At 47.3% G+C, this 12,346-nt stretch overlaps 1 protein-coding gene across 7 annotated transcripts in view; it reads right to left on the reverse strand.

Annotated features, from left to right (window-relative positions):
* The window catches only part of LOC101936517 (phospholipid-transporting ATPase ID-like), a 135,949-nt gene that overhangs the window by 55,782 nt on the left and 67,821 nt on the right, over positions 1–12,346 (reverse strand). For all 7 annotated transcript variants that reach the window (XM_042846631.2, XM_008174898.4, XM_008174897.4 and 4 more), the window contains exons 4-9: positions 10,925–11,038; positions 7,572–7,670; positions 5,958–6,019; positions 4,068–4,140; positions 3,762–3,832; positions 2,093–2,175 (exon numbers count right to left, since the gene is read on the reverse strand). In XM_042846631.2, coding sequence (XP_042702565.2) covers positions 2,093–2,175; positions 3,762–3,832; positions 4,068–4,140; positions 5,958–6,019; positions 7,572–7,670; positions 10,925–11,038 — 502 coding nt within the window. The remainder of the gene's footprint in view (positions 1–2,092; positions 2,176–3,761; positions 3,833–4,067; positions 4,141–5,957; positions 6,020–7,571; positions 7,671–10,924; positions 11,039–12,346) is intronic.

The following is a 12,346-nucleotide window of genomic DNA, read 5'->3' on the forward strand; positions in this document are numbered from 1 at the left end:
TGCATGAAGGGCGCCATACAATATGTAATACTTGTACAGAGGTTAGCTCCAGAAATGTGAGGTTAGGTCTAATTCCAGGCACTCTTCCCAGTTCTTTTCCAAATATTAGTCACAACAGGAAATATTTTATTTTCACTTTAGATATCACAAATAGGGCCCCTTTTATTTAAAACAAAAACTAGAGATTTTGTAAAAATTAAACATAAAATAAGGGAATAATTTTAACTTTATAAAAGATTTTGAAACATTTGTTGAGTCATGGAATCATGGAATCATAGAATATCAGGGTTGGAAGGAACCTCAGGAGGTATCTAGTCCAATCCCCTGCTCAAAGCAGGACCAATCCCCAAATAAATAGAGCCAGGGCTTTGTCAAGCCTGCCCTTAAAAACCTCTAAGGAAGGAGATTCCACCACCTCCCTAGATAACCCATCCTAGTGCTTCACCGCCCTCCTAGTGAAATAGTGTTTCCTAATATCCAACCTAGACCTCCCCCACGGCAATTTGAGACCATTGCTTGTCTTGTTCTGAGTCAAGTTATACTCATTTAGAAAAAGCAATTGTTTTGATCTTCGTTAGACAAACTGTCTGAGAAAGGAGTACTCTATCTTAAAATGAAGATTTCGGTTTCCACATTGTTACATGCCATGGCCTCTTCAGTAAAATAAGGGTTTGAACCCGTCACTCAGGGAAGGACCATCATTTACAGGGGGCTTCCCAGTGCAGCAATAAAAGTCTACAAGAGCTCTGGAAATACGAAAGCCCAGAACCACAGGCCTCACTTGAGAGAAATCCAGTGATAAGGTGTCGCACAACTGAGAAATCGGACCAAGAATATTGTTCCATAAGATCCCACTGTAGAAAGAGTGGTGTCTAGCGGCCCCTTTAGATTGCACGGCTTAGAGACATTCCGAGTTCTTTGAAATATGGACCTGCTGATCACCATTCCGCCATTTATCATGGATACGACAGTGGAGTCATCGACTCATTTCAGTCATTTAGCTTTTATTTCCTATGAATCTGGTGCTCAAGAAAAGTCCCCGGAGAACAGGGGGAGCAGCATTATAAGTTGAACTACACCACTGCTCTGCGCCATTCCATTCGGGTTCTCTTATCACCCTGAGCACCTTCTAGTTGGGCTTTGAGCGATGTGACTAGCATCTGTCACCTGTCCTCTGTCTTGTCCTCTCCCAGTAGGAGACCTGTGTGCAGAATGGAATGTTTTGCTTCTGTAGGGTTGGGTTGGGTTTTTTTGTGCATGTTGCCAAGTGTTTAGGTTAGAGAAAGCCAAGTCAGAGACGTGGGCCTTGCAGGTCCTTGCCTGAACCGTAGCTCTAGGAGGTTAGGAAAAAATAAGTCTAGTCTTTTGTCCTTGGCCCATTCTGCTGTGACTAGGGGAGGAAATAGCGCCAAGTGTGATTTCTGCGACATGGACACCTGTCCACCAGGCCCAGGCCCTCTCGTTCATTTCACCTAAGGGACCATGGAACATGTGATGTGGCAGGGACATGTTCAACAGCACACCTGGACTTTCAGCGCGTTAGCTGCCAGGCAGTGACAGCAAAACATTTCCAGATTCATCTTTTTGGTGCTGTTGAGAAAACAGTGAAAGGACAAAAGTGCAAAGCTCTAAACTGAGAAATCCCCTCCGCATGCAGACGGGCTGGTTCTGCTCCTAACACTGGTGTAAATGAAGTGTAACTGCTCTTAAGTCAATGGACTTACATCGGTGTAAAACGGCTCTGAGATCAGAATCAAGCCCTGTGGGTGAATTCAATGCAGTGACTACCTGTTTTGTTTCCCATGGGGCGGTTTGCAGGAGGATTTGATGGGGTCTCAACAAGCCTAGACAGACACTAAGTGTCTTAGTGCACCTCACCATGTGACTGCCCACCCACCGCAGTCAATGGCAGCACACAAGATCTGATCTGATCTGCGGGCTGCTGCGATCCCTGGGAGCGCTGGGCAGGGACCCAGGGCAGAGTGGACACCAGGGGCCTGCAGTGTGGCTTGGAGAGGAGAATTCCAACTTCGGGTGGAATTCAGGCCTTAGGGGAAATGCTTTGGGACCTTCATTTTTTCTGCGCACTCACCGTTGAAATCAGTCAGTTTCTGAAGGTTCTCTCCCAGCTCCGCAGTGACCGTCAGTGCCTGCTTCACTTTGAGGTTGGTTTCCCTGTAATAAAAGCATGAGTCAAACTCCTACATGACTGGTCACTCATCTGTTCCTGGAGCTGTTCTCATTCATTAGGATCCAGATGGAGCTTGCAGGGTCTGCAGGCTGCATCTCCTTATTAAGAGTCAAATCAGGACCATTTTTACATGGCCACAAAGGGAATATAGTCCTTTGCCACTGTATAAACTGGTTCTGCACCAAGTCCGCTGCTCCTGCGGAACGCTGGGCCAGGTGCAGAAGAGGGTCAGAGGGCTCTGGTCTCACGCCATCACTGCAAAGCGTCGAGCCGGACACGTGAGCTCTCTGAGCAGCCCTCTGTCCCACTAAGTTCTTACATCACAATCATCCCTGTGGTATCTGAGCACTTCTGTGGGTTCTGGACCCTCTGTCACTGCACTCTGGGGCCTGCAGAAGTTCCTGCAACCCTGGGGCAGCCAGGTAGGGGAGGGTGCTCTCCCACGGACCTGAGAGAAGCACAGCAACGTTCAGTGCCCCTGACATTATCCCCTAGAGCTGACATGAGCAGAGTCCCAGCCTGTCTCTGGGCAGCAGGAGAGCTTGGAGGGCTACGCGGGTTCTATGCAGCCTTCCCTGAGGTATAGCATTCTCTCGGGTCTTGCTTAGGCCTCTGCGCCCACAAAGCCAGGCCAAACTCCACTCCTGAGGCTGGCTCCATGCCACCAAGAACTGGTAGCACAGAATCTGGCCCTACAGATGAGGGTGGCACCACCTTTTCGCAGCTAACAGGAATTGAGTGTGGCCCTCAGACTTGTGGCAAGCTGGCCACGGTGCAGAGTGATGGAATACAATGGGTCACTAGGGTGATGCTGGGAGCGGTTGATGTTCACATAGACAGAAAAGTGGCTGAGAAGAACAGCCGGGGTGAACATAAAAACCACCGAGCTGTTCCTGCTGATGTGAGGTATTCCAGGAACATGCATTGTCAAGGATCAATGAGTGCTACCAGAACTGCCAGCATGAGTAAAATGGGCCAAGGCCTCTGCATGTGAGGCACCTGCCTTTGTTGGGATACTGCTGGGGAAGCAGCCATTGGTACTCTGCTCAAGACACTTCCCAGAAGATCACTCGTTATGGGCAACTGATTGGAACAAAAGCTGCCTCCCTCCTCAGAGAGCTGTTCGGAGGAGGAAGCAGTGGCCTGGGCTGTGGAGCCCAATCTTTACCCAGGGCAAGTTTAAGGCAAACAATTCTGCCTCCATCTCGTGCTCAAATGCATAACAGGAAAGTGAAATGAGATGTGACCCTTTGGGAACCACAGGATGGGGCAGGAGAACGTGCCACAGGCGGAGCTGACAGGCAGTGTTCTCAGATAGAAAAGAGAAGATGCTTATATTGGAGCGGTGCTGAAAGAGCATTTTACTGTAGGGTTAGAAAACACCATCACCCTACACTTGCTGTGTGCAGCCAGGGTCACGGGTCTCCTGGCAGGAACAATCAATGCTCTGTGGATTCATCTCTGGACTAGGCAGCATCGAGAACACAGAAACAGCTGGGCCTCACAATATCAGGATTCACCATGCAAAAATTAGCCTTGTGTTTGCAGCCCCAGGGCCAGGCTCACTTACCCATCCAGTTCAGCCGTCTCGATGTACGTCAGGCTGTGCGGCTCACTGCTTGAGAGTAGCAGTAAATCTGCCTGAACACAAATAAAACCAGGGCGGTATGAGCTTACACAGCCACAGAAAAACCGCCCCAGTGACGTTACCTTGAGATCTCAGGACAGAGGACACAGTTACCCAACAAGTTCAACTGACTTCTGTGAATGGAAAATCTCTGAGCCAGTTAGCGTCAGTAGTGAATAACTTGTTTATTTGTCTGAGGAGTAATTCCAGAGAGTCACAGCGCACGTGGCTACAACAAACTGCACTCACCGTCACAAAGTTGTTGTTCTCTAGTTTTATGATGTCTCCCACTTGGATATGCATCCATTTATCGTCCTTCAATCTGCAAGAGAAAGTTCCCTTTAAATAGTCTCAGAGTGTAGAGCGCTCCAACCCCAGGAGAGTCAGCGGTGCTCTTGAAGCCCGTTCATCAGTAGTATTAGGACTTGACGGTGAGCTGTCGGGGGCAGGGACTGTCATTCTGTTCCGTGTCTGTCCAACCCGTAGCACAAAGGGGCACGGGTCCAGGACAGGCTCCTAGCCACTACCAACATATATCAATAATAAATGGGAGAGGTTCACACACACGTGCGGTTGAGAAGTAGGCTCCATAATATAAACATGGCACCTGTGCACTATTCTACTAACAGACACTGACTTTTCCTTCTCTTCTGCTACAAATCCAAAATCTAGGTGGGGTCCTGGGGAAGAGATTCCCTCTACATTTTAAGCAGATACCACTAAAATTACTTGGAAATTAGCCCAATTACTTAAATTGTCTAAGTCCCCTAAAGAAGATCAGACGGTGCAAAGGCAGCTCTGACCCTGTAGGTCTAGCTGTCAAAAAGGGCAGCAACCCAGCTGCGAAAGTTGCACATGCACTGATTCCGATCCATGCTGTTCATGGCCTTTTTTAATGCACAAAGCAAGATGTCCAGGCATCCAGCTACCTGTCTGGTACCTCCAGGTTGCATGAACAAATCAGAATTTCTGCATATGCAAAAACTTAAGAGGTGAAAAATTGCCCGAATAGTTTTACCGGCAGCATTGGGTACGTGTCCGCACAGATCATATGGACCTGATCTGGGTCTCCGTGAAGTCATTAGTAAAACTCCATTGGAGTTCAGTGAGGATGGTAGTGACGGTGTGACTGGTTTCAGATTTACTGGACTGAAAATGCTAACAACCACCACAAATCACTGGTTCCCAGCTTTATTTCATGGTTTGTATCATTTGGTGGTGTTTGTACACTACACTGGTCTCTACAGGATGGTGAAAAACCTAGGACGACCAAGCACTTCACCCTTGTCACCAGCTATACTCCAAGAGCAGTTGGGTCTTCATGGAACAGTGAGTACAGAACTCATCTACTTGCCACAAAAGCCGAGCACCCTACCACTTGAGCAAAAGGAAAATCATTGCTAGCAGTAAAGTGCTCATGACACACAGTTGAACAGTTTTGATTCCATCCAATAGATGGCAGTGGTGTGTGTGTGTGTGTGTGTGTGTGTGTGTGTGTGTGTGTGTGTGTGTGAACAAAGAAGTTTCTTGTAGTTGTTAATTTAACATCAGAAGTCTTTGCTGATTATGTCTAGTTCTGTCTGCTCAGAAATTAACAAGACAAATACATATGACACAAGGGAATGCAGCCACATCTGGTGTCTCTGGGATATTTTGTAAAATAATCTGTCATTGGCATCTCCTATTTAAAATCTACAACCCAACTTTTTTCTGTGTGGGCTGATGGCTTTAGTACCTGCACTGACAAAGTGACACTACCTTTTGCTACTCATTAACCAGATACGTTAACCAAACAATAGCACACAGCACTGTGAACAATGAACTTTCCTGGGATGTTTGTCATGCTACTTGAACTGAAGACTGCATAGTGAAATCTAGCTGTCATACATGTGGGTGGGCATGAAGGAACAAGACTGTAGGGAAGCAGAGCACACTTTGGGATCCCATAAGGTAAAATAATACTTTAAAACAAAGCTGCCATAATCTCCAGTGGAAGTAGAATGCACGCAATAGAATGTGCATGGTAGGGAGCTTTAATAGTCACATTTGATGAATCTGTCAGAAATTTTGATTTTTTTGTAGAAGCGTCTCCTGGAGATAAACCTTCAGCCAAAATTTCCGTAAAGAAATAAGATTTACCTGCCATTAATCAGCACCTGGACAGGACGGTTATTGACATGATTGTCACTTTTGTGTCGATTCTGAAAAATGTAAAAGTTGATCAGGGTGTTAGAAGAAACTTCACAGAAACCAAGTGTGTGTGATCAGAGGAGAATCCCCTTCAGGATTTCTGCCGAGCTGGGGCAATGCTAAGGGCATAAATGCAAGGACAGAATAGTGCCATACGTTTTTCTATGCTCTTAACCCTCTTGTTTATGGGAAACTTCGCTCAGTTAAATCAGAAATCAAGATGACTCTGAAAGACAGAAGAGGGGAAACACCCATACCCATTACCAGGGCCAACCCTGCACAGGGGCTGCTTCCCTTGACCCCTGCACTTTCAGAGAACCAGTGTTTTTGGGTGCTCGCCATCAATATGCACTCATGAGCCAAAGACTCCATTCCACCCCTCTGGGGGTCTCTCCACCCAGCATTTTAGGCCAAATCGTCAAGTCCATGTTTAACTCTGGCAGCATCTGGTGCAGAGGGCTGGCTGGGACAGAGACTGACAGGCAAGCAGGGTCCTGGTATGGAAGGGCCCACTTTGAGGAGAAAGAGACAGGTGGGCCCTGGTGTATCATTTAACCCGGAGTCCCACAAAACCCCAGGCTGGCCTTGACTGCCACAGTTATTCAGATAAGGTGCTTGGAGGAATCCATTTATCTGCTGCTACATGAAATGGCCATAAGGATTTTGGGTGCGTCCCCTATTTTTTAAGAGGGCTCTTCACTGCCCATATTTCAGAATGAGATTTTGTTCGGTCTTGTTCAGAACTGCACCGACCCCTCATGGGGGGTCTCAAGCAGGTGCTTGGGGCGGCCGCTCCGGAGAGGGGTGGCAGGTCCAGGTATTTGGCGGCAATTCGGCGGACTGGGAGTGAAGGACCTCTCTCCGCCTGGGAGTGAAGGACCTCCCACCGAATTGCCGCCGCAGATCGCGATCGCGGCTTTTTGTTGTTTGTTTGTTTTGTTTTGGCTGCTTGGGGCGGCCAAACCCCTGGAGCCGGCCCTGCCTCGTGGGACTGGACTCAATGACCAGAGTTGTTAGACAGAGCTCAGAAAACCACGTGCCAACACACATGCAATGGGCTTTTGGAAAGCACTCAGCAACAGGCCTCACTCCGCTCCCATTGCAGCCAATAGGACTTTTACCACCAACTCCAGCAGGAACAGAGGTAGGCCAATGCCGAGCACCTTGGAACAATCCGACCCAACTTCCCCCCACAACGTGCTTTCCTAGCGGAGCTCTGCAGTGGGGTCTAAGGTGCTGAGCCAAGATTTTCCAGCACGGGTGCCTGAGCTCAGACTCCTCAACCGGTATTCAGTGGCCGGATTTTCAGAACTGCTGCGCCCTCCACAGTTCCCCTGGAAGTCAGCGGGAGCTGTCGGTGCTCAGGACTTCTGAAAATCTAGCTACTTATTTAAATGATTCAACAGGATGTTGGGGCCTGACTGCAGCGCCCCATACTGGCCATAGACAAACTCTGCAACCACCCCCCTCCCGCTGTAGTGACTGACAGTGTTTCCCTTTGATCAGGGCACTGGGGGATCACGGCACACTCTGAACTAAGGGTTGGCAATCCAATCATCTTACAAAATCATCGATGGCATCCTTGACGCCCGACACGGTCAGCACCAGCACCAGCGGCACCACTGTTGTAAACCAAGACAAGGAGGAAACCTGAGGAATGAGCTGCAGGAGAAGAAAAGCTGGGGGTTAAAACCTTTACAGCCAACGTAGCAAACAAGTAAATAGACTGAAACAAAACACTGGATCCTAGGGAGGCTGCTAAAAGCTTTTACTCTGCCTACAAATCAGAGAGCGAGAGACGGAAATTCTGCGCCATCTTTTACACACAAACCTGCAAAGGCAAACCGTCCTTTGTGTAAAAAGGGGCCGGGGGGCCTTGGGAAAGGGAGGGGGTTTATTTCCTTCTGGCTTTTTACATTAGAAATATCAAGTCCCTTTTGTGGAGAACTCCGGCATGGACATGTGGAGGCTGGGGGTGGTGGCTCTCTCAATAGGCTGAACGTGGCCTGCATTTCCCCCAGTCCTTCATCGTGAAGAATGGGGGGAGGTTTAGCCCTGGCCCACACTTAAGAGTTAAACTGATCTGACTCGGTGGGGGAGCGGAGATTTATTTCACTGGTAAAATCCAAGTGTGGACATAATTACAGTGGTGTAAACGTGACTTTTCCCAGTATAATTATTCCCCTTCCCGTACGGGACTAGCACCCCTGGCATAAGCACCTTTATACTAAGATAACTTTCCACGCTAGGGGGTGGTGTAGTTTATCGATACCGGTTACAGCAGTACAAATTTCTAGCGCAGAAAAGCCCTCAGGATGGGAGAGATGCAGCTTGGGATTCCATGTTCTGCTCCACTGTCCTATTCCAAGTCCTACAAATATCACCCAAGTCCTCTGAGTAAAAGAAGAAGGGGCAAGGAGCTGATCTTTGTAGGAGGCGGTGGTGGGCAAACGGGGGGAAAACTGAAAGGTACCAGCCCAATAGCCATTTCTCTGAGCCCATCTTGATCAAGGCAATAGAAAAGCACAAACAGTTTTTATTTACGGTTGCCCTTTAATGGTTCAGGAAAAGACGCTGCTGACGAGTATAAAGGGACCTATCTGATAAATCTTATCTATAGATTAAAGACCAACAGCCACAGTGTCATATACCAGTAACAAGGCTGTAGTTATGGCTGAGAGGCACTTTTACTATAAACCTGGGTTTTAGGTTCTTATGATTTCCTGAAAAATGTCCCTGTGAGCTGATATTTCCCAGGGTCGCTCTCAGCACATAGGGGAGGTTTTAAAGTTTAGTAAAATTCTGTTTAGTCATTTCTGAGTTGTCTGAGCATGGCAAAGGTGATTCTAACAGGGTAACGTGCCAGGCAGGTAATGTGCTTGGAGGACTCTAAAAAGACAAACTAAAAACATCAAACTTGCCTTAGAATCAGTCCTCCGCGAGGGCCACGCTCTTTGATACCGGGGTTAAGAGACGTGGTTTAAAAATGACAAAGTACAGGACTTTTATCATTGTTTGAGCAAAGTACAAAGGAGCAGAGATGCCGATATAGGCTGGTGAGATATGCTCAGTTTTAGGGCAGAGACAAACGTTAGTTTCAGAAATGGGCAAACTCCAACCCAGAGCCCCGTATGAGCCTTGGAGTTCTACACTGGTGCCTTCTCCTTTATTAGAGCCTATGTGCCCCAGCATGCAATCCCACCCCCTGCTCTGAGCACACAGCAGCCATCTGCTCCGTTTTGTGGACAGTGATGGCAAGCTCCTTGCTGTAACACCCTCTGTCTCACGGAAATGTTAGTGTTTGCAAAGTCAGCTCTCTCCCAGGCTCTCGGTTTATGCAGTTGGTAGATGGGACGTTGCACGCTATATGAGTTTAGGAAAATATGCTGATGAGTGTGAACATAATGTAACTAAAATATGCTTCATGCACAAGGTCTCTTGTAAGGTATCATTACAAAGCTCATAATCTACTGAGTGTGGTCATCCTATTTGTATAAATGTATCACTCTTGTATCAGAAACTAAAATATGAAACATAACTCTGAGGGCCTATTGTAATAATGCAAACTATGTGGGCCATTAATGGTGGTTTGGAATCTTGATGGCTCCCATTAACCAAGACAATTGTCTGTAGATGGCTCTGTTTTACCTGTAAGTCTTCCTGTATACGTGTGTGCTGGCAAGTGGGCAATGAAGTCTTACAGTGACATGTGATCATGTCACCTGAACTGGAATCCATCTTTAACCTGGTGCTTTTCCCATTGAGAAGGAGGGGTGGGAACCCAGAGAGGGACAAAGGATTCCTGCCTTATGCAAAAGATATATAAGGGGGTGGAACAGAACAAAGGGAGGGCCATCATGAGAAATCCCCTAGCTACCACCTGAGCTGGAAGAAGGCCAGTACCAGGGGAAAGGATTGTGCCCAGACTAGGAAGGCGTCCAGTCTGTGAAACAAACTTATTGAAATGTCTCTGAGGGTGAGATTTTATCTGTATTCAGTTTTATTACTGTATTAGGCTTAGACTTGTGTGTTTTATTTAATTTGACTTTGTAATTCACTTTGTTCTGTCTGTTACTACTTGGAACCCCTTAAATTCTACTTTCTGTATTTAATAAAATCACTTTTTATTTATTAATTAACCTAGAGTATGTATTAATACCTGGGGGGGGGGCAGGCAAACAGCTGTGCATATCTCTCTATCAGTGTTATAGAGGGCGAACAATTTATGAGTTTACATAAATAATGGATTTATGTGGGGTTTGGACCCCATTGGGAGTTGGGCATCTGAGTGTTAAAGACAGGAACACTTCTGTTAGCTGCTTTCAGTTAAGTCTGCAGCTTTGGGGCACGTGGTTCAGACCCTGGGTCTGTGTTGGAGCCGACTGGCGTGTCTGGCTCAACAAGACGGGGTGATGGGGTCCCGAGCTGGCAGGGAAAGCAGGGGTAGAAATAGTCTTGGCCCATCAGTTGGCAGCCCCAAGGGGGTTTCTGTGATCCAACCCGTCACAGTAGATACCAGCAGTTTGTCTTTGAATAAGATTGACAAGGACAGGTTTCACTAGGTGCTGCAGGAGGAAACCATCCGAGGAACCCAACAGCAGTCAGCAGCACTTACCTGTAGAACGGGAGACGAAAACCAGGCACGACATCTTGTAAACATTAACTAAAACTTCCCTTCCCTGGGATCAAGCCAGCGTGTCCAACAGGCACTCCCGCCAGAGAGGAACTAGGCCACATTTGCCAGACCTCGGCAGAACAAGTTTCCTTTCTTGCCCTGTTTTATGTCTCTGCTTTTGGGTTTTAATAAGATGCTAATTCACATTATGGGCACAGCTAGTGCCTTATTCCAAGTCAACCCACAGCCAGGCACTGGGAAGAGGCCAGATAGTCTGTTAAAAAGGAGAGTGAATTCATACCTGCAGAATCAGCAGGAACAAAAAATAGGCATTGGCTATTCGCTGAAACTGCTCAAACAGGTTGAGAGGCAGGAAAGTGAAGAAATTGTATTTCGACGTTTTAATGGAATTGTTCTGTGGAAACAAAAAGCAAACAGACGGATGGTAAAACAGGAAAAGGAATTGCAGCACAACCCATTTCAGCACTGTTTGACTGGTTTAAATTTAGCAATAACATTGTTCACAGCAGCCACTCAAAAACATTTCCTTTTCCCCCGAGTCACTCACACTGAATTCTGATAAACAGACGGAATTCTTTCGGGAACCAGTGGAATTACTGTAAGTGTATCACACTGCAGCTCCAGGTATGTATGTCTCTCTCTCTCTCTCTCTCTCTCACACACACACACACACACACACACACACACACGCACACACTTTCCTGTATTATGGGAGATACATTTATATTCTCTTTGTAACTGGCACACAGCGAAGATTTTACCGGTTTTTGTTTGTTTCTGGTAGCATCCACAATATGCTAGGTGCTTTCCAAACAGGGATCAGCTGCTATCCTGCGGGGCTCCAAATATAGACAGACAGACAGACAGCAAGCTGGGAGGCAGACCTCGAAAGGGAGGCAGGAGTACAACTGAGGGGTAGTGGGTTCGAGGTGTTTGGCCATCTCATAGCAATATAGGGTTAATGCAGTGTTAAAAACACAGAACTATCCATAATTATCCTCAGCTTTGTCAGCATAGGTCAGCTGGATCCCTTCTAGGCATCACGACAGGAGTGAGTCTTTAGGAGGGATGTGAGTGAGGAGAGGGCCTTGTAATTTCGCTCAACGAGAGAGTTTCATGCTCAGGTGCCATGGGAGAGGGGCCGCAGTGGCATGTTATCGGGGGAAGGAGACTGGCACTGCTGGCAGAGCGGAAGGACAATGCAAGGCCAGGGTAGGGGTAATGCAGAACTGGAAAAAGCCAAATGAACTGAAGGTTGCCAGGCTCTGTAGCATAAGTTCACTACCAAGCTCAGGAGTCCCGGGGGCACTGCACAGACCGGTCCACGGAGTCACTTGCTAGTGACATGCTGATGCAGACACCAATACGACCTTCATTCCGACTTTGCACATTTATTTCATACAGTGGTATCTGGATTTGTTCGTTACCATAACAGGGCCCTGCAGGTTTACCAAGCGCCACTTCATTAGTCACTTAAACCGCTCGTAACTCGAGGATCTGAAAAGGCTCCTGGATCTGAGGCATGTACACAGATGGTTCTGATAGGTACTTACGCAGCCATCCAATAATCCAGCGAGACAGTGTTCTCCTGGCAACTTGCAATTGTTATTGCCCTGGGCTTGCATCTCCCGTTTCCATCTTCTCTCTTTTAATTACAGGCCTTCCATACAATCGCCATTCCTACCTCTAACCTCGTCAAACT

This window comes from Chrysemys picta, chromosome 6 (assembly GCF_011386835.1).
Source record: "Chrysemys picta bellii isolate R12L10 chromosome 6, ASM1138683v2, whole genome shotgun sequence".
Lineage (NCBI taxonomy): Eukaryota > Metazoa > Chordata > Testudines > Emydidae > Chrysemys > Chrysemys picta.